Raw genomic sequence first — 25,633 nt, 5'->3', positions numbered from 1 at the left:
GTGGGGGTGGTTGCAGCAATGGAAGCAGAGCAACTGGCAGCACAGAGGCAAACCCATCTGAGCTGCTTTATTGTGGCAAGGTACTGCTGCCCAGCCAGAGAAGCTGTTTGTAAAAGTATGTCACGTAGATGCCCATGTACCTAAGAGTTAGGCCATTGAAGAACATCAAAACAACCAGCAGGTGGATCAGGCTGCTAAGATTGAGGTGGCTCAGGTGGATCTGGACTGGCAACATAGGGGTGAATTATTTGTAGCTCAGTGGGCCCATGACACCTCAGGCCATCAGGGAGGAGATGCAACATATAGATGGGCTCGCGATCGAGGGGTGGACTTGACCATGGATACTATTGCACAGGTTTTCCACAAATGTGAAACATGGGGCAACTGAGCAAGCCAAGCAGTTAAAGCCCCTGTGGTATGGACAGCAATGGTTGAAATAGAAATATGGGGAGGCCTGGCAGATTGATTATATCATGCTCCCACAAACTTGCCAAGGCAAACACCTTGTGCTTACAATGGTGGAAGCAACGACTGGCTGGCTGGAAGCATATCCTGTGCCTCATGCCACCGCCCAGAACGCTATCCTGGGCCTTGAAAAACAAGTCTTACGGAGACATGGCACCACAGAAAGAATTGAGTCAGACAGCGGGACTCAGTTCCAAAACAACCTCATAGACACCTGGGCCAAAGAGCATGGCACTGAGTGGGTATATCGCATCCTCTATCGTGCATCACCTTCCCGGAAAATCGAACAATACAATGGACTGCTAAAAACTACACTGAGAACAATGGGGGGTGGGACCTTCAAACATCGAGATACACATTTGGCAAAAGCCACCTGGTTAGTTAACACTAGAGGATCTACCAATTGAGCTGGCCCTGCCCAATCAAAACTTCCATGTACTGTAGAAGGGGATAAAGTCTCCATGGTGCACATGAAGAATATGTTAGGGAAGACAGTCTGGGTTAGTCCTGCCTCAGGCAAAGGCAAACCCATCTGCAAGATTGCTTTTGCTCAAGGACCTGGGCGTACTTTGTGGGTGATGTGGAAGGATGGGGAAGTTCAATATGTACCTCAAGGGGATTTGATTTTAGGTGAGAATAGCCAGTGAATTAAATTCTATGATGTTAATTGCTAAATAACCCTGTTGTCGTATGTCATCACTACTACAGTTGTAATGTGCCATATCCATGGTATTACAGTAAGAATCACCCAAATCACTGAAGGATGGATTTTGATGAAACTGAGCAAAGTGCAGTGGTGATGGAAAGTGGACTGGCTTCAGCACTGGTGCCCAGCAACTTCAACATTGACATCTTCAACCCACAGATCGTGGGCATGGGCCGTGCCAAATAGACCAGCTGCAAGTTCCGGATGCAGCATGCAATAATCCAACACCACGCACCATCTCTCCTGCCCTGAAAAGAGCGTTATGACAGATGGAGCCCCAAAGTCGTAGATTAAATGAACTCGACGGACACGTTAGAGGGATGGCCCATAGACGAAGGGAATGATATCTCTGTGTGTGTGGGGGTATCTCAAAGACAGGAAAAGTGGTGGTAGATGATTGGAAAGTCTAGGATCTGGGCATGGCATAGATGGTATAGAATAGGGGGTGGATGATGTCCTGGGTTTGGCTGGGATAGAGTTAATTTTCACAAGAAGCTGGGAGGGGGCACAGCCAGGACAGCTGACCCAAACTAGCCAAGGGGATATTTGATACTATATGATGTCATGCTGAGTATGTAACTGGAGGAGCTGGCTGGGGCAAGGAGGGGTTGTGGCTTGGGAAGGGACTGAGCATCAGGTTCCAGGTGGTGAGCAATTGCTTTGTGGATCACTTGCCTTATATATACTTTCATTAGTAGTATTGTTTCTTCTTTCCTTGTGTTGTCCTATTAAACTGTCCTTATCTCAACCCACGAAGTTTTACTTTTTCTTCTGATTCTCTTCCCCATCTCACTGGGGTGGGGGGAAGCGTGAGCAAGTAGCTGTGTGGTGCTTAGTTGCCAGCTGGGCTTAAACCATGACAGTAAGTTAACTAAATCACTTAAAATTGAGCATAGTTACTGCTTAGAGTTCATTTTGAGGCCTCAGTATATGCAGGTAGCAGTGAGAATTAAGGATGCTGGAAAAAAAGCTGAAAGTTGCTTGTATTTGATAACAAATGAAGTATCAATTCTTAGAATTGCTGTATAGTTACCTAGTGATAAAAATGTTACTTACAGAGCAACAGAAGAGAACAGATGTTCTTCAGAGTGGCCATTCCAGCCCTACCTTATTTTTGATGTAAGAGATGGTCGTGAGGAGCGAGAGAATGAGTAAGTCCTGTATTCTGCTCAGCCAAATTTTAGATTTGCTGAGAATTAATTACCTGTAGAAGAGTTGTCTTCTCTGCTCTATTGTTCCCAACATGCATTAAGTAGCCAGAACTGCAATTTCAACTTGATTTAATTTTACAAAAAAGCAGTTGTTAAATGCTTTTGGTGTGGTTTTTTTTTTTTTTTTTTTTTAATCTGAAACTGGTTTTAGTCCTGGTTTGAGTGTCTATTAGATGCCAGTGAATGCCTACAATCCTGCTACCTCTAGTAATGGTTTCCGAACTCCTGATTTTTATCAGTGACTTTGCTTTTACAGCTGCATGCTGAGGTAACGCCAGAAGGTGGCAGGCTCAGTCCTCACCTTTGCCTATTCTGTAAGGAAAGCAAAGCTCTGTAGTTCTAAGGGAATGTGAAGTGCAGCCTTTCACTGCTAACTCTTCTCATTGTTGTCAGCCCCTCGTCAGGGCCTGCTTGCAAGGTTATTTGAGCCTTTATGTGAAGGGGGCTGCAAAAGTTCAAGACAGGACTTTGACTTGCAATCCTCTACAAATTGGGCCGAAGCATTGAATGTGAAAGAGCTGTCAAACATATTTCCATATTGTTTCCATTCTGTCTTGTTCAGCTCTTTTAGTAATCCTCAGGAAGTGAAGCTGGTGGTGGAATTAATTAGAACAATTAAAGAAAAAAGGAAGGATCTGGGTCTTCGTCGCATTGGAATAATTACCCCTTACAGCGCACAGAAAAAGAAAATTCAAGAACAACTGGACAGAGTGTTTAGGAATAACAGGTGAAGAAACCATGAGTTTTCAAATGGGACTTGGCTCTTGCATGGTAGTCCTTTGTTTATCCTCTTAAAACAATGGCAAAAACTCAAACTTTTTTCTGTGCTACTAAAATCTGTACTTAGCCATGCCTTTAAAGGGGACATGCAAGCCTTCTGCTTAAAACAGGCATGGCCTCTTTGTACCATTTCTTAGTTATTACTTGTATAGGTGCTTTGATTATATTGCTGTTCTGAATAAAGCTGGTTTAAAAGAAAACCTAAAATTCTAAGCTGCATGGACCTGAACAGCTTTTCAGTAATGATGCTGGCCCCAGAAAAGTAAATTTAGCTTTAGGTTCATACGCTGAAGCAGAAATTTACCCTGGGTTGTTTTGACAGATGATCATTAAGGATAGTGTTTAGGCTATTTGCATCAGTGTGTTGCTTAAAAATTCAACTAACGTAATTTAATGGCTTGCTAATTCTTTCTTCAACAGCCCAGGAGAAGTGGACACAGTGGATGCATTCCAGGGACGAGAGAAAGACTGCATCATAGTGACATGCGTCCGGGCAAACAGCACTAAAGGGTCAATTGGGTATGTTTCTCTTCAGTGATTTGCAAGTCCCATTTCCAATGACACTTTAGATACAGTCGTTAGATTTTTAATATGACTGGTAAGAAAGTTTAGGAATCGCAGAGGTTCTTAAACTTGTTTAGACTTGCTTAGAGAACAGGTCACTACAGCCAGCAAATTAAAAGGTATCTTAATGCATGAATTAATGTTACTGGTTTGAGACCTCTGAACAAAAGGGATGTGGAACTAAGTATTGTGTTCTCTGTTGCATGCTGATGAATTTGCACGGCTGCCTTAGCCTGTCACTGTTTCGGTTTGGCAGGATTGGTCTTGGGAACTTGGCTCTTTGCATTAGTACTGCAGCAGTTACTTGTCTTGTAGCTTTTGATATATGTTGTGACTTTCTGAATGCTGCTCTCTTCAAATGAAATCCATTTTCTGTGACTGTCGCTATCCTATTAATACAGCATTCAGTCTGCAAAAGTATTATTAAATAGTTACATATGTTGCTGTGAATGTGATGCTGGTGAGCTGGATCTTTGATTTGTAGATGAATGTGCTTGTCTCGAGTTAGGAGATTTGTAGGAAGTCTTGATTCAAGATTGCAGATTTGATAATTTTGTATGGGTTTTTCCTGTGTGAAACAGAAGAAACTAGATACGGGGTGTGCTGTTTACCCACTACAGCATTTGTTGATTTGTTTCTGTAACTTAGGGATCATGTTAGTTTAAAAAATGGTATGCCTTATTATATTTCATTTTAAGGTAAACTATGGGAAGTCTGTTTGCATAAACAAACAAAAATCTTTGTTTCTGCACACCAGATTTCACTAAGCTACTTATGTTTCTCTGATACTAATTTTCTAATTGCTAGATAAAGGGCTTTTAATTGTGCTGATCCATGGTACTTTGGGAAGAGAAAGAATCCAAGTCCTATAGTAAACAACAATGATGCTTTTTGGAGACTTCTTAATCTGGTTGATTGAGTTTGGAAACTGAAAGCAGCTAGAACCTGCCAGTTCTTTTGGCTGACACGGGACTTAACCTCTATCTGTTCTTTTGGAAGAAAATTTTCCATCTTACTGTGCTGGAGGTTTATCTACTAAAGCTTTGGCAGTGCAGTGCCTTAGAAGCTGTACATACTGATGTCTTGGACACCTCAGTTTCAGGGTCAGGTGTCATTGGCAAGGTGTGATGGGAAAGTTTGCATCACCCTTACCTATGATCTTGTAGTAGAGGAAAGTATTTTGGTCTCCAAGGTTGCTAGTCCAGCATTAAATTTACTCTGAAAGTAACTTGCAAAGGGAGGAGAAAGCTCCAAGAAATGACAATGGATTTTTTTTTTCCCCTTTCCTGAGAAAATAATATTGTCGTCTTTCAGTTTTAAAAGCTGTTAGGAATATTTAGTAGTCTTTCCAGATCCTTTCCCCTGTTCCACCCCTGCCCCCCAAGACCTAGGGAACTATAATATCTGTGCTGCTGGATCCACTCCCCTGGTCTGCTTCCTGCCTCTCTTTTCCTGCACCGCCCAAATTTTCTGGGGTGGCTCTGGGGCTTTTGCAGTCTTTACTGTGGGGGTTGTGAATTTGCTGAAGAGCAGGTCTCAGTGCCACGACCACAGTATCAAGCACTGATATTGGACCTGCTCAAACTAAGTTGTACAAGGACTTGACTTTGTATTGCAAATTTCGTTAGGATAGAGTAAGCTGTGCATTTTGGGAGCTTTTTCATTAGAGAAGAAGTAGTTGATAAGTTTCACAAACCTTTTTTGGAGTTTTGGTAAATAAGCCCTAACAGAAATCAACCTTTAAGGATACACTAAGCATTTGTTTGTTTAGGTTTCAGTACCTTGGTTTGTGATCCCACAAAAACAGACTTTATTCTGCAGGAATATACTTTTCACTCTTGAAGCATGACAAAGCAAAAGTCTTCCTTCATGTGCTTCCAGTGCAGGTCACCTTTAAAATAAAATATTCATGTCCAGTGTTCAGTATTTCAGTAGAAAATTTTCCCATTAATCATGCCAAATATTATTAATCTATTTCAGTTCAAGTCAAAAAGAAGCTTAAGGTCTTGATAGGTGAAGTGAGGTTGATGTCTTCTGTACTTTGAGGAACACTTACGGAAGCAGGGGTTGGCATTAAGAGGGGATTTGCTCTAAGAAAGGAAACATTAACAGCAAGAGCTGGAAAGAACTGGAATTCCCTGCAAGGAATCAGAGTGGTGAAAGAAAGAAAACAATTGCAGAGCCCTTCACATAAGGCAGGGCTGCTGCAGTGGAATCTGGGAATGTGTCATGAACTGCTGCCGCCTTTGTAACTGCTTCTGTTATCTTCATTTCACTGAAATTGAATATTACCTCTTTTTCTCATAACACTTAAACCTCCTGGAAGAAGTAGTTTAGGAGCTTAGTTTTGTCTTGTCACCTAGGTTTCTGGCGAGTCTTCAGCGTCTGAACGTTACAATTACCCGAGCCAGATTCAGCCTCTTTATCCTTGGAAGACTGGAAACGCTCAAGGTAGGTACAGCGTTAATCAAATGATCTGCTGTGACCCACCCTTTTAGGTCAAGTCAGGGTTGGGAAAGTGAAAACCATCCTCAGACTGCTCCGGTCTATGAAAGGGGCCCCTTTTCTAGTGTATTGTTAAATTAGTACAGCCCAGGCTTCTGAAGGGTTCTCTTTGAAAGCTTTGGCTGTAACTGTCAGAAAAGCTTTAAAAAAATCCCCCAAAACTGTTTTTCTTGCTTCCAAGAAAGAAAGTTAGAAATTACTCTCACCATGTGTTCAGTAACTAAATTGTAACACTGTCCTTTACAATTCAAGGGTGGGGGGTTGTAAAAAATCTTCTCTCTACTGGTAAAGATAGGATAATGGCAGGGCTACTTTCCTGCTTGATCCTTACTGTTCTTCCAGCTATTGCAGTTGTCACTGGATACGTGAGCAAGGAAAATTATTTTAAAAAACCAAACCACCCTAAAACATTTGCCTGATCTTCAGGTTATTGGTTTTGACGCTACTTTGTGTAGTCATATGGTTTCTGAGGATACTCTTTGCTTGTACTCTTTGAAACAAGTTTTCCTGAAACAGATCTACATAATTGGGGGACTATAAAGGCCCACTGAATGTGTAGGGAGTGCTCTTGAATAGGGTTAATGTCTTACACTATTTGATTTTTATTCTTTTTCCAAGGGTGGGGGGTGTTAGCTACACCACTAGAGGGCATTAAAGCCATGTTCCTGTTTCACACTCTGTATGAGAGAACTCTTCTGGCCTTCATAAATATAGAAATTGTCATTTTAATTAGTAGCTCACTGATGGTTGAAAGTACCTTCCCTGTGTTACAGCAGCCAGAGTGCCTATTGCTGTTTTGCAAGTGAAACATAAGATTCTTCCATTCCAGAAGGAACATAACAGTGGTTTCCATGACAGTTGTGTCAGGTACCTTGATTAAAGGGTTGTGCATCCTCTGACACCTCTGTCCATTTGTGTTGATTTCTTTCTGATAACTGTTTTCTTTTTTGGGGGGGTATCTTTTTTTTTTTTTTTTAAAGGAAAATAAAGACTGGCATGAGTTGATTCAGGATGCTCAGAAAAGAGGTGCCATTATCAAGACATCAGAAGAAAGCTACAGAAAAGATGCTGTTAAGATTTTGAAGCTCAAGGCAACAGTACAGCCCTCAACCAAAGCAGGGACAAAGAAATCTCCTCTGTTGCAGACTTGTCCTTCCAGTAGCAAGAGGGGTGAGCTTGCAAATCCAAGGGAGGCCCACAGCTCACGGGAACTCGCTGCTGGTGCTGGCCATGCGGTGCCCCAAGGAAGCAGAGGGCCCCAGCAGCCACAGAGGGCTCAGGCTGCAGACTCCAGGAGGGGCAGTGCCTCCGCACCAGTGGAGGCTGCCGCGCTTCCTGCTGATCAAGAGAAACCACGGGACCCAAGGCTGGCAAGTATGGCGAGTAGAACTGAAACAAAAGGGAAGGAGCAGGCCTCAAAAGACAGCAGTCGGTCAGCCCAGAGCAATCCAGGATCAACGTCACAGCAAGGCCTCGATGTGTCCTCAGCTGCCAGGGGTCAGATTTCCAGAACAGAAACTCCTAAGAAGCCCCAGCAAACGATGGGGCAATGTGACATGCCTTCCACGTCGCCTTACGCAGCTCGGCACGAGGGTGACCGGAGAGCTCCTGTATCGAAAAGCAGTTCAAAAGCCCACGGTGAAGGAGGTCAAAATAATAGCAGTAAGTGGAACAAAGACTATCAAGTTTTAACGAGGAGAACATCAGAGGAATCACCAGAGAACACAGAATCAAACAGTGCCAAGCGAAGAAAGACCTCTCACTGACTTTAGTATTGGCTCATTACTGAAAATCTATTCCCAGATTTCTGTCTAGCAAGGACTGTGTTTTAAATTATTTAATACACCTGGAACTCCCTTGTATTGATGCCACTACTATCAGTAGATCCATCTTTTTCTCATCCTGTCCCTAATTGTGCAGGGGACTTTATACCTGACAGTTGATAGCTTTGAGCTTTTGAAAAGAAAAGCTGGGTAGCTGCATTGCTTGGAAGAGCAGGGAATTTTGTCATCTAGGAAGTTAAGTTTGTAAATGTTTAACAATGTATATTTGTACAGTATACAAAATTATTTTAAGATTTAATTTGGCAAATATACAGCTTCTTGTTTCCTTGTGCAAATGCTAATTTCTTAGTGATGTAATTTTTTTACGAAGAACCACAGCAAAGCAAAAAAACCCCTAAACAACAAACAAAAAACCCCAAACCCCGAGAACAGCCAGACTTCTTTTTCCCTTTACACTAGTAAGTCTAATTTATTTGATAGCAAAGAGTGAATGTTGAAAATGTGGTAGCAGTGATTCTTCCTCATGCTCCACTAGTGCTTCAGGAAGGACTGAAGGCAGATGTACATTGGTTGAATGGAGAGAATTCTACTTATTTTGTATATTTTATTGCCTGTTTTTATAGGAACAGAAGAGCTTTCGTTTATACAAATGTGCCTTGAGTTTTGCTCTTGCTGCTACTTCATCAGTTGGAATCCTTTTCTTGTTGCAGTGGCAACGCAAGCTGCAGATTAAAGCCTACGAGGTCTGTTTTACTCCCAGTGAGTCAATGTGACGAATAATCAACAGCAGCACTGTGGAATCTTAGTCAAAGACCTAGTTAATGCATATGGGTAATGACACTTGAGTTTTTGTATAGAGCTTTTGGAGGTGTATAGAGATAAAAAGGGCAAGCAGTTCATTCTAGGTGTTATTACTGGATTCTTTCCACTGTGTTGATGAAGAATATATAACCAATAAAATGGGGTGGGGGGAAAAATTGAACTACTTTTAAGAACACCTTCCTCTCATCATAACATTTCACAATAAAAGTGGAATTATTTCTACTAAGAATGCCTTTGGGTCCCTGTGAAGTATCACTTTTTCTGGAGTACACGTCTGTCTTGAGGTGAAGAGCAACATTTCATGTGCACAGAGTTTTGCATGGAGATAGTCTAGCATGCTTCTGCCTGAGGATGCAGCACCTTGCTACGTTACACAAGTTGTGTGCATTGTGAGTGGGCCAGGTTGCTATCTCCGTGCATCTGTGTTAAAATACAGCCTGCTATGAAGCAGGCAGTATCCTGCTGTCCCTCGCTAACTAACTTATGCCTAACCAATGTAAGGGCAGTGGCTTTCCCTAAGCAAATGAGCTGACAGACTTCTCTGGCCAGAATTTAGCCATAATCATTAGTTATGTTTTCTGTCCCAACACATTCATTGCAATGATTAGTGTCAGCTTTGTCCTTTTAACCCACTGCCAAAGAGGTATGTGAGATCCAGTTCAGTGCCTTACAGTACAAAACAGCAGGTAGTGGTTCAAACTGTAATTGTCAGTAAAACTTAGCATCCTTAATGCATCCAAGCCCAGAACAAATGTGTTTTACTGGTAACAGCTGCATTGTAGGTGTGTTGGGAGGCTTTTAGTTGCTGTCTGTGACTGTCCAGCTCATTGTGCTGCGTAGTACAGAGCATTTTAAGATAATGGGAAGAATCTTTGAGATGCCTGTGAAGTGAAATCGGCATATGTGTGTTGTTTAGCTTTAGTTATTTGTTATGTTGCAATCTTAATTGCTTCAGTGAACCCTGACCACCTCTTGTCAGTGGTATATGCTTTCCTAAAATGGCCGTGACTCTTCCTTGATGTTGTGTACCTTGTGTGAGAAGAAGGAAGGCTGCTTGAATGAATCTGACTGTCACAAATTGGACATTTCGGTCACTCCCACATCACGGAATCCATGCCCTATGTGTTATCTCCCTTTATATTAATAGGAATATTTAAAAATACTGTCATCTTTCAAACCTCTTGACTCTTCTTGGCAGGGGTGTGCTGACCTGCCTGCTGTTTCTACTTAGCACATTAAAAAGGCTGCTATTCTGCAAACAGCTGTAGGATCCTATAGCTGTGGAAGCCATTTGGACTGACTTTATGTAAATAAAGTGAAGCTGGGAACAGTGTGAATGAAGAAATGCTTTTCTGGCCATTAAATAAAATTTTGTCAAAAGAATATTTCTCTGAAACTTTTCTTCTAGTTTTCTTTCTCCTTAATCTGCATTTCAGAACGTGTTCTTCCAAGAGCTATACTTACCCCATGCTGGAGGAATTTTGTTTTAACATTTCATTTTTGTTGTATTTTGTACACACCACATAGGTCATGTACTGTCTAATGCCTACATTTTTCCATAAATCATCTTTGAGGCGTGGTCAGTGGCTCAGACTTTTTTGCTTATTTAATACTAGATGTATCTGACTGAAGTTGTCAGTCTTTCAGTGGTAGCTTATTGCTGCTGTATCAGTCTGTATCATTAGTGGTATATTCTTTAATAAAAAAAAGTGTTTGGGTTGTTGCACTTAGAACACTTTTCCCTCTTCACATATCACTCAGAGTATGTTTGTAGTTTTAATTAACTTTTTTCCCTTCTCTTTTATACCCGTAACGTAGAAAACCAAGCAAACTCCAAGCCAAAGCACACTTCTCACCGATTCAAATAAAATCTACATTGGGGAACAAACAGGGTACAACTTTGGTAACTTTTCTGCTGTTTCCATTGTGTGTTATAAAGTACTGAGTAGTGGTGGACAGTCAGTGTTGGTAAGCCAAGTGTAAACTTGCTTTATTCATTTAATGCCATCTCAGAACCAGTGACAGTTGGAGGAGGTTGTTCAGCGATTGTTCCTTTCTGCTGAGTGTTAAAGTCGGAAAAACCAGTAAAGAACATATCCAACACAACTTAACATAAAACAGTTTAATTGGAGTTTGTGCCAAAAAACTTCAGAAGAAGCAGTATTCAGGATTTTATGCAGAGGCTTCCATGATTCTTCCAAGCTTGACAGCTTAATTCTTGGTGCAAAACCTGTTCCCTTTGTGGTACTATTAGTCTTTGATATCAGTAAGAAGGGAAAGTCTCTTGTAAGTGTTGGACTATGTTTTGTTCAAAGTTTGGGTTTTTTTTTAACTGTTTGTACACAAAATAGGCTTTCCAGTGAAGGTGGGGTATAATTCTCGTTATCCCTTTTTCCTTTAAGGTTTACTGTAATTGTTTTCCATGTAATTACTCCAAATGATGGTGATGCGTGAACAAACCAGAGCCATATGTATAATGGTGATACCCAAACAAGTGCTTGTCTAATACTTTTTTCTTGCCTATGTTTCATTGTACGTGCGCTATGCTATGGAGTGCTGGCTTACTTATGGTGACTTTATCAGTTGTACCTATGGATGTCTGCGGCCGTGCTAGAGAAAAACCAGCCGTTTGCAGGAGCGTTAACCCACTCTGGGAAGCGTAGCAGGGAGGGCGTCTGCTCCTTGGCGTGGTGGTGGTAGTGGATGGGCCTGAGGAATGCTGTGCCATGCTGCTGGGGGTATGTAATGAAAACATCAGCCTCTCTTCCCAGTCCCTTGTTTATATTCACACTTGGAGAGGTGGTAGTACAGGTGGGGCAATGAGTTTTTACGGAACTGTGTCCTAGATAAGCTGAGTGCCATAACTAATTGGCAACTGGGTCTAATGGGTGGAGGCACGGGAGCTGGGAGACTGAGCGGTGCAAGGTGTGCAGACTGGCAAGTCCATAAAATGGAAGTAGCCCCCACGCCTGCTATACTGATGCTAGGGGAGCACTGAGCAGCGCGTACTTCCAGAGCAAGAAAGAACTTGTAGTGACCAAACGTACTGATTGAGGGTAAACAACATTCCCAGTCCCAGGTGACATCTGAAAAATAACATGGAACCCCAGTAATTTCAGAGTTGACACTTTTTTTTTTTTTTTTTGCAGTTACTGAAGTGTGGTGAGATGCTGGGGTTTACTTTTGCGCGTAGAAGGGAGAGACTGGAGTAGCTAACCAGTGACTGTAGCAATACCAAGGATAAGCAGAACCACGGTCCTAAAAATGCAAGACGTTCTCTCTAGTCTGCATGAATAAATGATGGATGAAATGACTGCTGTATTGTAAATGGAATTTATAATGTTAATGATATAATACAGTCTCTTGCCACAACAGGTCAATTCCCAAGTCATATATAAGGTTTCCTTTCTTGTCTTTTTAAGATGTTTGGAAAGGAGCCTAATGCCTTATTCTTTACTGCAAATAAATGTAAGTGAAGCAGCCTTATACATCGAGTATCGCTGACACATGAGACCTTCTAGCCATATGTACCTGTCTGCTAAGGCCTCAACTAATTTGCCACCAACTCCCAGGCAAATAGTGATAGAAATGAAAATGAAGGTGCTTTGAGTGCACATTACATTTGGTATTGTGAAAACGTAGAAAACCTTGTTTTATAGCCTGACAGCCTACACTGGTGTGGCTGTCCAATTTTGTCACTGATTTCACTGTTGCATCAAGCAAGAACTCCCTTTGCTACAACGAAATCCCATCAGTTTCCCCTCTCTTTATTTCAATTGCTGAAATAGCACAGAGCGGGGTCAGGATGGAGCTTTTCGAGCCCAGTGTTGTTGCTGGCCAGAAGAGAAGGTAGTTCCGTGGTAAAAATGGGTGGTTTTAGGCTTTCCTTACACGTTTCATCCTGCAGTGAAACTTCTTATGACACCTAGAGAATCAAAATGACAAAGGAGCCTTTAGGATGCTCTGAAGCTCTTCTCCGCATCTCAAATCAGTGTGCGATTTTTAGCCAGTTTCTGTGTGATGGTGGTCAAACTCTCCAACTCCCTGCTGGAAGGGCTGAGAAGATGGTGATACAAAGCTCTTCAAAACCCAGCTCTGCTCTTATTTCTGAGCCAGAATGCTCAGCTCCTCCTTTATACTTTGTTTCATTTACATTTGGGACTTTTCATGAAAGCCAGTTACAGAACAGAATTGGTTGGTGAGACTGTTATTTTTATTACCACTGAAGTGTTGGTTCTTTCACTACTCCAGCCTCCGTAAGGCTCCTTACAAATCACTCTTGTAGATGAGATGTCTGCTTCCTCATCTTTAAAAAAACAAATAACATACCTGGTAAGTGCCAACAGAATTCCCTCCCCCCCCCTCTGTCTCCAGCTCCCAGGGACTGCAGGCTTAACATTTTATCTGGCAAGTGAGCAAATATGTATAAAGCCAGACTGCTGTTGACTCCTCTGCAGCTGGGGCTGTGGACTCAGCCTGGCTGCAGTGGTCTGCCAGCTTAGGCAGATTTTTGTTGCTTTGGGGCTTTTGGTTATTTAGATTTGTCAGTACTCTAAATGGTTAAAATCAGAGTAGAATTTGAGGTAAATAAGAAAAATCAAAAGTTCTACTTGTACTGTTTGAAGAGGTCACTTTTTTGCAGACAGAAGTGTAATTTAAAAACTTTTTCAAATGAATCAAATGCCGGTGACAGGATACCCATGAAAACCTCTTGAAAGAGCGCAAGTGGCTTTTCTCGGAAAGAGAAGTACCTTTTGGTTAACCTTTCCACAAGTAAAGCATCGAGCTCATTGGACAAATTCTCCCGTTTGGAAGCATTAGCCGATGTACAAATATTTCTATTTTAAAGAAGATGAACTTTTGGATCTGCGGGTACTTGCTGTGATGGTTTCTCTCTGTATTATTTCAATAATGCTCTATTCTCTTTGTGTAGAAACCTATGTGCTAACAGACATGTCTGCAGTTAATGGATCTTCAGTGCCAAATCTTTCAGAAGTTTTAAATTATTTTCTTAAATACCAAGTTTAAGTTTTGTGTGAGAGGTTTTTTGTCTGTCTTGCAGTGGTTTGTGTTATGTGATTGCAGGTTCTCCAGCACCGTTGGACAGGTAAAATGCCATCCTGATCTCCAACACGCAGGGCTAGCTTTGTGTCTGAGCCTGAAGATGAGCCGTACCGCCCTGTCTGCAGGCAGAGCCACAGGAGGGAAGTCTGCAACTCCCTTTTTTTGGCTCTGCTCTTGCTCACAGCCTAAAGGCCGTTTGATTTCTTCTGCGAGATGAAGGATGTCATGTTTTGCCTTTGCAGTTACTATTTCACAGAGGGCTTTGCTTCTGTACAACTAGGAAGAGCCTAAGAATGGTCTATGTAGCGTGGAGGGCTTGTGTTTTGTTCCCCAGCGTTTTTCAGGTGTCCTTTGGCATAGCTGCAGGAGGGTTGGCACCACAATTTTCCACTTCTGGTTGAAGTTACAGAACTATTCATTGGGCTTTGGTTAAAGAAGGTCCAGGACTGAACATTACTGGTATTCTGGGTTCACAGGGCGGTGGTACCATCTCTGGAGCTGAGTTAGGAAGCCAGTGATGTTTTAGCTTAGACAAACAAAACCCTAAATCCAACCAACCAACCCCAATCAACCAAGAGAAAATCCCCCAAATCTAAAAAGGTCTAGTGCAATGGTCTACCACCTTCAGCACTCTTCATTCCTGGGCTGTTCTGAGTTTGTTGTGCTCTTCTGAGATTATTTTCTATGGGAATTCGGTGCTGCTGCTTGGCACGTTCCTGCTTGCATCGCAATAGCAGTGTGTGTTTACAGGGAATCTGCTGGGTGCAGAGTTTGCCTGGGATACGGCTTTATGAAGTAGTAAATTTTCTGTTGCTTAATCTAATATTCCAGAGAAAAACACTAGCGCGGGGAAAGGAGAATGTTGCTTCACCTTCCAGAAGTGCCATTAGAGATCTTGATCTTGTTACAGTCTTTTCTATGCTATTACTTATATGAACAGTAACGTATGAGGATTTTAAATCTGTTGCAGTCGGAAAGTACAAAGAAAGAGCGAGTGTCAATACCAACAGACAGCAACTGGCTGCATTAAAGAAAGGGAGGCAATGCTTGTGCCAGCCCACTCCCTCAAAGATCAAATCTCAGCAGGGTGAGTTTAACCCTCACTTATTTTATGGTGGATTAACTAAGCCCTATGACCTGCCCCTGTGATGTTAAATGCTGCTCAAAATGTGCACCAGATTTGTGTTGCTCTTTGAAGCGACAATATCCATCCTGCACCTTCGCTGCTGTTTTTTTCTCCTTTTTCAAGGTACAAGCTCGCTGTCCCCCTCTCCGTGGGGGTGGCTGCATTTCGGGGGCACTGGCTGCGTACGCAGTATCTGCAATGTTAGGCTGGAGGACACAGGCTCTTGCACTTTTGAAATGTGGGCTGCTCTCAGCAGAGGCCCCCCTGAGCAGGATGGGCTGTAGGGACGGGACCATGGAGGTGCAGTGCTGAAACAGAACAGATGTTGGTAGAGAAGCTCTTGGGGTAGAATAGAACTCTGGCAAGGACACCAGACCTGGAAATGCCAGTGGAGGCTCAAGCCTGGATTGTGTTGGGGTTCCTGGGCTGGCTCAGGGAGCTGTGTAGAGCTGGGATGGTGACCAAGGGCTGCTCACCTTCTCCAGAAAACTAGCCCAGAACTGAACGAGCTGGAGGTGGGGGGTGTCTCCCGTCTTCTACTCCTCCACTCGATCAGCTCCTGGCTTGGTAAATCTTTGGACACGACGAAATTAAAGCTCTTGTGTTCATGACATTCCTGTCATTCTCTTGTGTCTGGTTTTGCCTGCCTTCGTTTGTGTGCTTGACTGCAAACGCTTCCTCAGATAGGGGCATGCTTATGAGCCTTAAATGAGTTGATCTAGTCCCTATGAGCTCTGTACTGAAGTTCCAGGCTGTGGCTGCTGAAAAATACTCAAAATAAACAGCTTTTTTCTGCAAAGGTGCATCATGGCACCAGCTCGGGGCGGGGGGGGGGGGGGGGGGGGCTGCAATGGGACTGGACAGCTGAGGTCCCCCTGGGGCAGCATCCTTGGACTACCCAGCCTTCTGCTGCCGCAGGCTCATTTGGAAATGGCCTTTTCACACGAGACCAGAGCTTAATATATCACTCAGGCTTTGTTCATTGTCTACAGTTAGTAGTCTAACCTAGATTCAGCAGAGTAATTAGGAGAAATAATTAACAGCTCTCAGCGATGAGGCAACCTCTCTTTCCCACCCCTCTCCCTCACCATGTGGTGCAGCTTGGTAGTGACTCAGAAAACACAAGAGGACATTATGAATCAAAAAAATAAGTCTTTACCTGTAATTAACTGTGCACACAAAAAGGAAAACGTGGTGATCAAGCAGCCATTAATAGTTGCTTTACTGGAGGAGGATACACCAGAATCAAATGCTCATGGCAAAATGTCCCTTTAAGTTGTGGTTCTTTGATAACATTTAATCCAAACAAAAATAAGTCTCTACCAAAAAAAGTATTCGAACCGTACACTATACGGACATGTGTGGATAAGACACTGCACTCCTCACATACCATATGCCTGATGGCCCTTGCATTCTCCGTAAGTGCAAGAAAACAAAACCCAGCAATGAAAATACAAAATCAATGCAGCAACTAGAGTTGTAGGCAACAGTATGTGCGTGGCCAGGCCAGGCCGATGGTGGGACGTGGGACTATGCAGCAAGGATGGACCAGAGTCCCCCCTTCCCTCCCTCCCCTTCCCCTGCCTGTTGTGTTATGGGGCTCTGGAGTTGTCATGACAGTCTCTTTCGAAACAGGACACTAAGAAGAGGAAAAATAAAAAGAACACCCCAGCCTATACCAAAGTAAATAAAGTAATAATAAAAAAAATCTCCCTTGGATCGCGGCACTGTTTCACCAGGGCCCCGGTGGCCCCGGCCCCAGGTTGCCCTGTGCGGAGCAGGGAAGGAGAGTCGCTGCGTGGAGGGAAGGACGGGCCCCGTGTCCCCGCTGGGCTGCGGGACCACGGCCCCGGCACAGGCTGGTGCAGTCCCCGCGCCGCTGCTCGGCGCCCGGCTCTGCGCTGCGGCCACCCCGGCTGCCGCCGGGATGGATTCGTGGCCGGGAGTCAGCCCCTGATTTTCTGCATACCTCTCTGCTTGGAAAGTGGACCGAAAGACGTTGTGCAAGTCCTAGCGTGAAGGAAGGCGGAGGAGACGGTGGGGAGAGCCACCCGTTACCTTAGTCTCCCCGGGTCCCTCGGGTGACGCGCCTGGGCTGGGCTCCCTCCTCTGCGGCTTCAGAGGTCCACCCAGCCGCGCAGCTGGAGGGCAAGCGCCCCGAGGAGGACGGTGCCGAGGCTGCCGTGCACGCTGGCGGCACCGTCGCAGTCCTTTTTGTCGGCTTCGCACCTGGATTGCTGGCACAGGACCCCCTTGAAGCCCACGGGGCAGACGCAGCGCTGGTTCTGGTAGCAGGTGCCGCCGTTCTGGCAGAGCAGGAGCTCGTCGTCGCAGACGTTGGCTACGAGGCGGGAAGGGAGGAAGGACGTGGGTGTTAATCTGGGGTATGTCAAACCCCTTGACTGCAGCAGAAGCGAGAAGCTTTTGGCTTTCTTCTCTAGCTCCTCGGGGTCAAATTCTCCAGCCCTCGTAGTCCTAGAGCAGTCCCAAGGCCAGACGAACATAGTGGGGGCTGCGGACTCCAGGGGCAAAGCTATCAAGTCGTTCTGGATTCGGGAGGAATGGCTGGAGTCTGCTCCCCCTGCACCCTGAGCGTCACGGGGCACCCGAGCAAGCAGTGCTGAAGATCCCCCTCTTGTTTGGACCCACCTCACGCCTCCCTCTGTCACCCTGGCTCAGGTACTTACGGAAGCAGCCCTGTCTCCAGTAGTAGTTGGGCAAGCAGTCGTCGCACTTGGGCCCCGTGGCTCCCTCTTTGCATTCACAGTAGCCGGTCTCGTTGCAGCGGTCGTGCATGGAGCCGATCTGGTTGCAGTTACATTCTGGCCAAAGACAGGGCTGTTAGTGCCTGTCCTGCCTGGGGGCTTTGTGCCCGCTAATGCCTCCAGGGAGGTGTTGGGGACTTTGGAAAAGCCTGGCTATATGCTACGGGAGGGACCTTAGAGACCGAGGGGCTGGGAGGGCACGGTTGCATGAGAGGCCCCAACAGTACAAAGAGCCGTGGGTGCAAAAATTCCCCCCTCTTTGGAGCTGAGCACCTCCTGGTAAAGCAAAGCATCTGAATCAGGTTGGAAAGATATTATTTGGGTTTTGTTTTCAGGGAAGAGATGCCTTGGCAGGCTGCAGAGACCGTAACGGCTGCTGTCCTCGGGGAGCACGCAGGTGGACACACCACCCTCCAGAGCGGGGCTGAACTGAAGCCCACCCCATAGAGCGAGGTCCCGCGCGAGCCGTCCCGCGTCCCGGCGCCGCTGCCCAAGGCCATCGGAGCGCTCACCTATGCATACATTCTCGTCATCCAGCTCCGCCGAGCTGTTGCGGTAGAAGCCCAGGCGGCAGTGCTGGCAGTGCTGGCCCCTCGTGTTGTGCTTGCAGCTCACGCAGGTCACGACGTTTAGGAAGTCGATGTAGCTGCAGCGGTTGGAGTGGCCGTAGCACTCGCAGTCTGCGGAGAGGAAGAGAGAGCTGAGGAGCTGGGCCGGGAGCATCCACCCTCGTGTTGGGCAAAAGCGAGGAGCCACGAGGCTTTGGAGGAGGCTCCCGCTCCAGTGAAACGCAACGGCCGCTGCTGACGCAGGGCTGGGCAGGATGAGTGCGCACGGCGGCGGCCGGTCCTCGCTGCCGTGGGGGGATCGGGTTGGAAGCCATTGCTCAGAGAGCAGAGGGGGGTCAGGGGGCTCTGCCCCCCTGGGGCAAAGACAGGCAGGAGCCGGTCCCCAGCTGTCCCAGGACACGATCTCTTTAAGGAAACTCATAATTATGGGAGCAGGCAGTGGAGAGGAGTCAGGTGTTAATTAAAGAGCTGCCTTGTTAATGAGCAGAGCCCAGCTTGGTGCCTGGGTTTGGCTCCGGGGGGGCTGCAGGACCTGCGAGGGCTGAGCTGTGCTGGGGCGCAGAGCCCCAGCAAAGGCTCTGATGAAGGCTGCGCTCTGCCTCGCTGTGGCAAGGAGGGCGCTGGCCCAGCGCTTGCTGCCTCCAGCGATGGGAAAGCCCTGGACAAGGCTGAAGTGGAGCTGAAGCTGCTGCACGTCCAGCTAAAACCTCGCTGCCTCTGGCTTTTTCCTCTTTGTGTCCCTTCTCAGCGTGCCCCTTGCTGTTGTACCTCCTAAATCAATGCTGGTTGTGAAGTATGGTGACTCTCGGGTTAAATGCTTAAAATGAGTCTATGCAAGGAAGCGTGGCTTGCGTGGGGTCTTTCAAAAGATGGTGGACAAGCGTGTGATGGTTTGAACCAGGGCTGCCTGGCACAGCACTGGGATGCCGGCAGAGGCTGCTGCTGGGGTGGGAGATGCCACCACCGCTTGGCCGAGCACTGCTCCTGTCCCCAGGGCTGACCTCTCTCAGCTGTGGGCACGTGTTAGAAAACAACCAGCTAGGTTTAATTTGTGGCCAGAGGAATTTGATTACTTGCTTTCTTGTGTTTGCTTTTTATTACCACGACGGGATGGTGACTGCCTTGCAATGTTAGATTCAGGATGCTGGATCTTTCTGGAAGTTTAAAAGTATAATGCAGGGTGAGAGGAGGTACCCTAGTTGCTTTGTGGCCCGGCTGTCCTGGTCAGGAGGTGTCCCAGCCAGCACAGGCAGCAGATAATGTGAGCAGAAACAGCGTCAGCCAGGTCTGAGCTTTCCCAGCCTTCGGAGAGAAGAGAGGCTTGGAGCTGCGGTTTTGTTCCAAGCTCTAGCATGAAACATTCAAGGATGGCGGAGGGATGGGAGGGAAGGGTGTGGGTTGGCATGCACATGTGACTGGAGGAGGAGACTTGTCTCAATGAAATGATGACCAGGGAAGATGGAGCTGGGCAGAGGTTTCCCCGTGGTTCACAGCTGCCTGAGGAGGAGCTGAGAGTCCATTGTAATCTTGACCGTCTGTGAAACAACTTCTGCCTGTTTGACGAAGACCCAAAGAATTTCAGCTCAAATACTTCTAGCTACTGCAATTCCCAAGCATTGTTTTACCCTTGGGATGCACTCCTACACACAGCTAACCACGACTTGGATAGGCAAACCCTCCTAACCACAACTCGGATAGGCAAACCCTCCCCATCTTCTCCATGTTGGAGGCTGCTGGACCATATCACCTGGGCAAAGACTAGGAGCCCTGGAGCAGCATGCTCCCTCCTCTTACCTTTATATGTTTCAATAGGAGCCACTGGGCCAGAGTCTGGTTTGAGCCGGATGAGTTTTGAGCTCTTTGAGGATGCTTAAGAAAAATCAGAGACATGCTTTTTCTTGCCGCTTAGCACCGCTCCGCGTCCTACCCTGCCGCGAGCAGCTCTGCTACGAGAACAATGCCGAGCCGAGCCAAGAACACTGCTCTGGCAGTGCCCGCATCTATTTCTGCACCAGACAGCTGGTAGCTGCTAAATTTCTCCTCTTCTCCCCTCCTCAAATTTTGATACATGAAAAACTCAATGCACCGCGCTATTGCAATGCACAGAGCTGGGGGCCGAGGCAGAGGAGCTACTCGCACATCTCCCCGTTACGCACATTCGGTGGCACAAATTGGGTTATTCGGGATAAGGCTCTACAAGTCTAAACGGCTTAAAATAAAAAATAATCTACTGGCCATGGCCTCAGTTTGATGGAGGTCACGCCAACTGGCACCCAAAAAGCTACTAGGAGGACAGCTAGGAGGACAAACACTATGGAGGTGGTATCTAGCAGGGCTTGCTATGGGGTCCAGCAGAGCATGTGCTGCTCCAGCCTGGCTCGTCCCCCCGCCAGCACATACCTGGCTTCTTCCCGTGCCTCTTGCCTGCAGAGTGTGCTGTGCGCCCTGCTTTGCTCTTCGGAGCCGCTATGCAAGATGATAAAACATATCTGAGGGCTGTGGTGGGGAGAGGGCTTCCAGGGCCAGCCCAGCACAGTTGGGCTGGGGTAATTCCTCAGGGTAAGGGGCTGTCCCGGCCGGGACAGTGCTTCCCCAGGGCTGTGCTGTCAGCCAGACCGCCGTCCCACACAGAACGACTGGGGCACTGCGGGTAAAGGCTGTCACTTCCAAATCAAGATGATGGCGTTTGGTGCTTGAGGGGCTTTGTGCTTTGGTAAGGGGCAAGGTTGAGCGGCGCCGAGATCCTACAGGGTGTTTAGGAACGGGTCCCACCGGTGTTTGTGGCATGCCAGCCCTTGCACAGCGCTGTGGTGCTGAGGGAGGTGCTGGGCGGGCATTGCTGGCTACATCCACTGGTGTTGGTCACATCCCCGCAGTGACAGCCGTGGCAGGGGGTGGCCGTGCTCTCCACCCCCAGGGCTCAGCCATGGTCAGAGCGGACCCGCTCCTGCCTCTGACACCATCTGTGAGTCCGCCGTGGTGTTGGGGTCTCCTCAGGTCTCCATGGGTTCCCCTGGTCCCATGGCGGGCTGGCACGGTGTCCAGACCCTCCTCCGCCAACACGGCATCTCCAGCCTCCACGGCCGTGACAGGCCACCATGGTGCCCGAGCCGTGTTCTGCCACCACGGCCTCTTCCATCTCCTGGCATGATGGCTGAGCAGGGAACGGGGTGGCCTCTCCTCATGGGTGCTCAGCAGCAGCCTGGCACACTCTGGGGGGACTGGGCTCTGTTGTCCCCGCCACGAAGGAAGCGGGGCAGCCCAGAGCAGCTCAGTGGTCCCCAGGGTGCTCCAGAGCCCCGCATCTCTGCACTGGGTGCTGCAGGTGGCCCTGGGGGCCATATCCCTGCGTAGAAGCCCCAACGGTTGTGCCTATCCCTCATGAGGAGGGGGCCGTGGATGTGAGGAGGCTCCAAGGGGTGTTGGGAGCAGGGTGATCTGCTAACGAGGCTTGGCCCTGTTGGCCCAGCACAGCTGATCAGCCCAATTAATCTTGACCAATTAATGTTGCCCTGTGGCAAGAAACCCCTTCCTAAAGCAGCTGAGGTGCCCATGGGCTCTCCTGGGGCCCAGGGGTTCCCCTGCAGCCATCCCAGCCCCAAACGTGTCTCCAAAAAGCTCTCCATGGGGCTGAGTGAAGCAGAACTGATGGTGGGTCATGCCGAGGACAGGTAGGTTGTCCTGGTCTACGGGCACTGGGGGAGAAACCTGTCCTGCCCCATCCTTGGGGACAGGCATGGCCTTACCTCGAATGTTCTCAGGAGGGTCTGGTGGCTTCGCCTTGGGTCCAAGTGCTGCTGTGTTTGGTGGGCGCTGAACAGCTTACAGTGGCATCGGTTAGAGAGAACATCAGATTTAATACAGATCCCCCTCCTTTTTCCTTAAAAAGGTGGCAAAGGGACACTGGAAGCTCTAGGCAGGTATCTAGGGTGGGGTGGTGGAGCCGTATCTGGTTGAGGATATGTTGAACCAGGAATGAGAGACAAAGTCTCCTAGAAATTAGAGTCTTTAAAAGTGAAGAGAGACAGAAAAAAATACTCCTAAGGGGAGGGTGTGGGAGCTGCTGGATGGGCGAGCGTTGGCATGTGGTCATTATATTGCCCAAGCATGGAGAGAAGCTGAATCTGCAGACTATTCTCAAGACTCAGAAGCCCACCTTGTTCGGCACAGAGTGTCGGCATCACCTGGCATTGACGCCCACGGTGTAGGCCTATCTCTTGTTACTGTGTTGAACACAATTCTGCCTCTCTGTGAGGCCAGAGTCAGGCCCAAGAGCACAATTCCAGAAAGGCTCAATTCCAGCACTTTCTGTCCCCCAGTTAAATATTTCCAAACACTGGGTTGTGTCCTGGGGCCAGCTTCAGCAGTCGTTACGTTCTGCACTGGAAGGGATGCTATTGTCTACGGCTGGAGCGAGCTACAGGCATCTCAGCTGGGAAACTGGACTTAAGCACTGATGGGCAACTGCCGAAGCGTGCGTGCTGGTGGCAACCCCAAGGAGGAGAAACTTCAGCCTCAGCAGCCAGTGTGAAGCCTCCCAAGGTTCCCACCAGGAGCAGCTCACCCTAGGCAGTCAAGCAGGAGACCTGAAGCAAGGAAATATGCAAGAAGGCATCTATGCTACAAACGACACAAGCCTATCTATTTACAAAGTTATTCTGCTCTACAAACAGACTCCGGTCTCGGGAGATGACAGGATTTCCATGATCCTCTCTGTTCACCCCAGCAGCAATCTGTGAACAATCTCTTCTACCACTTACCATCCTCATCTTTCATGTATATGACTAAACCCCGAGGCTCAATCCAGCCTCACCAGATTCCCAGCTGCGTGCAGGGCACAGACAAACCCTGAGCTTTTTCCCAGGCGGGAGGAGGAGAGAGATGCATGGAAAATGGAGATGCAGAACTAGAAACTAAAGCGTTCGCTGAGCTTCGGGAGCTGGTCCTCGCTGGCAGGACCCAGCTCAGCCGCGCGTCTCCTACCTTCTGCTCCTGGGCCAGCCTTGGCCAGGGGAGAGCCCACTTGCAGCGGGGCAGCCGCCGACAAACCGGTGTAGTCTTGCGGCGATCAAAAGGGAAAACTGTGTTACTGGGTGTGCTGGTGGGGGGGGAGCTGGCAACCAGCAAGGAGTTCTGCAGCGCTCTGATGGAGGGCCAAGAGCTTTGGAGGACAAAACGGACCCAACCCTGCGCTGCGCGGGTTTTCACGCCCGCTCGATGCAAGCGCCGGTGCTGGCGTTGGGCAGCTGGTGCGTCCTCGGGCGCTGGAGGGGCTGGGCAGCCTTTGCAGTGCAAAGGGAGGGGTGGCAGCGGTGTGCTGAGCTGCCCGTTCTCAGCCCAGCTGCACGCATGGTGTTTTGCTCGTGTGTTTGCATAAGGACCTCGGTGACGGATCTGCACCCCTCCCTGCTTGGAAATAATGGAACTGAGAATTAGCACGGGTGTCTCAGGATGGAGGCACGAAGTCCTGGTTTCTAAACCAAACTTCTAGGTCCTCCTTCAGGCTCTGCTCATCCCTCAGAAATACCAATTAAAGAATTTGCAAGCCACTGCAGAGAAATTAAACTAGCAAGAAATTTATAGATCACTTGTTTGATTTCCCTCCAAACCCTCACCCGCACTGACTCCATACCCCTCCCCATCTCCTCAATATTGGTAACAATCTTCAGGTTTGCTAGAAAACAAACCAAAGAATAAAATTTTAAAAGCTATATTATTAATTTCAAGCTCCAGTTGGGTAACATAAGGAGGAGGAGGAAAAAAAAAATCTCTTGATCCTTGCCAAGTTTCAAAGGACAAACCCGAGTAGGAGAGAGATGTGATTTCCCAGCCTCATCAAGGGGATGATAAACAATGCAGAATAAAAAAGAAAAAAAAAAAAAAAGATTTTTTTTTTTTAATGACAAGCTCTAAGAGAAGGTGATAGACATTGTCCTTTTCAGCCGGAAAGTGGAAACCAATTGATATTAATATGGTGTTAAAGAGAATATGAAAAAAGCAGCGTGCAAATTGGCAAGGGTTTAATTAGAGTCACAATAAAAAAAAGCCCTGGAGGCATTTTGCGTTTTAGTCATTCACATACACCTCCACTCAATCGCATTTACAGAGTCAGGAAAATTATTAATGCTCATTATCCTGAGAACGTTTCCCTTGTAGCTCTGGGACATTAATGGACAGTTTTACATTTCAGGAGGGGGAGAGACATGTTTCACCCCCAGACCCAGTTCATACAAATGGGAAACACTGGGCAGCTCTTATCTCAGGGGCTTGTATCAGCCCTGATGAAAATTGCTGGTCTTGGTGGATTTCTGGGGAAGTAGAATAAATTGAACCAAGAAGTCATGCTTCATAGCAAAAACCATTGGGGCAAGTGGTGCTGGAGTAGTGGGGAAGGACCCTGAAATAGTCCTTTTCAAAACATAAACACAGGCTCCCTTTCTGCAGGACCTACACAAAGCCAGGCTTTTCGTGCTCTCTTTCTGTTGGAGCTCTTAACCATCAAGCAGGGTGCAGGCTGGTTTTGTTTCTCCCAGAGGTGACCTGGCACTGCTGAAACTGCTACAAACCAGAGGGGGAAAAATGGAAGCAGAAGAAAAAAAAAAAAAAAAAAAGCTTTTTTTGCTTATTTTGATCGTGGGAAAAATGTAACAAATGGCAAGGAAGAATTTGACAGGCTTCAAGGAAGGTTTTGAAATAACAGAACTGCAGAAGGCAAATGAGAATAGCACTTAATTCATCCTCCTTAGGGTAACTCTGTGATTTCCCTCCATTCTACCCATTTTGGCAGCCTTGACTGCCTTCAGACCACAGACTATGCCCATAAACTCATTCTTCTCCCCCCTCTCACCGCACGACAGGCGACCGGGCACAAAAGCGTCCTGCGAACATGACCACAGCTCCACCTTGACCATGGAAAACACCACAAGCAGCCAAAGGAAGCAGATGTCTAGCAGATCCATGTAACCCAGAGACAACCCAAATCTAATCTATTCCTCTAGCCTACGTGCTACGTTGCTTTCTGCCTTGCTGCTACCCACTAGTGTGCGGAGGCATGAAGGAGAAGGGAAAAACATATCGGTTTGGCTTTAAATACCTGTTTCTTTCTGCGTTTCTCTCACAGGCACAGAGGCAGTGAACTCAGAGGCTGGTCTGATGATGCTTGCTTATGGTGGGAAGCAGAAATTCAGAGGGCAGAAGACAGTGTGTAAATTAGAGGGTGAAAGAGCACAGGGATGGGGCAGGGCTCTTACAGGACTTTTTTTTTTTAAATGT

At 47.0% G+C, this 25,633-nt stretch overlaps 2 protein-coding genes across 17 annotated transcripts in view; one reads left to right on the top strand and one right to left on the bottom strand.

Annotated features, from left to right (window-relative positions):
* The window catches only part of SETX (senataxin), a 38,478-nt gene extending 28,258 nt beyond the window's left edge, over window positions 1–10,220 (top strand). For 6 of the 7 annotated variants that reach the window (XM_030000471.2, XM_030000473.2, XM_030000470.2 and 3 more), the window contains 5 exons: window positions 2,230–2,322; window positions 2,945–3,109; window positions 3,583–3,681; window positions 6,090–6,177; window positions 7,212–10,220. In XM_030000471.2, coding sequence (XP_029856331.1) covers window positions 2,230–2,322; window positions 2,945–3,109; window positions 3,583–3,681; window positions 6,090–6,177; window positions 7,212–7,997 — 1,231 coding nt within the window. In that variant the 3' untranslated portion in view covers window positions 7,998–10,220. Of the gene's footprint in view, window positions 1–2,229; window positions 2,323–2,944; window positions 3,110–3,582; window positions 3,682–6,089; window positions 6,178–7,004; window positions 7,099–7,211 lie in introns of all 7 variants that reach the window. The other variant, XR_005931330.1, reaches the window with a different exon arrangement.
* A 724-nt stretch (window positions 10,221–10,944) lies between these two features.
* NTNG2 (netrin G2) overlaps window positions 10,945–25,633 on the bottom strand; it is a 57,718-nt gene continuing 43,029 nt past the window's right edge. For 4 of the 10 annotated variants that reach the window (XM_030000484.1, XM_030000486.1, XM_030000483.1 and 1 more), the window contains 8 exons: window positions 25,455–25,523; window positions 23,345–23,419; window positions 22,108–22,182; window positions 20,762–20,827; window positions 20,156–20,230; window positions 18,305–18,472; window positions 17,715–17,849; window positions 14,244–17,368 (listed from right to left, as the gene is read on the bottom strand). In XM_030000484.1, coding sequence (XP_029856344.1) covers window positions 17,145–17,368; window positions 17,715–17,849; window positions 18,305–18,472; window positions 20,156–20,230; window positions 20,762–20,827; window positions 22,108–22,182; window positions 23,345–23,419; window positions 25,455–25,523 — 887 coding nt within the window. In that variant the 3' untranslated portion in view covers window positions 14,244–17,144. Of the gene's footprint in view, window positions 11,924–11,971; window positions 12,763–14,243; window positions 17,369–17,714; window positions 17,850–18,304; window positions 18,473–20,155; window positions 20,231–20,761; window positions 20,828–22,107; window positions 22,183–23,344; window positions 23,420–25,454; window positions 25,524–25,633 lie in introns of those variants that run through there. The other 6 variants (XR_003921384.2, XR_003921383.1, XM_030000485.1 and 3 more) reach the window with 6 other exon arrangements.

The sequence above is a fragment of the Aquila chrysaetos genome, chromosome 24 (assembly GCF_900496995.4).
Source record: "Aquila chrysaetos chrysaetos chromosome 24, bAquChr1.4, whole genome shotgun sequence".
Lineage (NCBI taxonomy): Eukaryota > Metazoa > Chordata > Aves > Accipitriformes > Accipitridae > Aquila > Aquila chrysaetos.
Note: the sequence above shows the minus strand (reverse complement) of the source record. Positions and strands in the feature narration are given on the sequence as shown.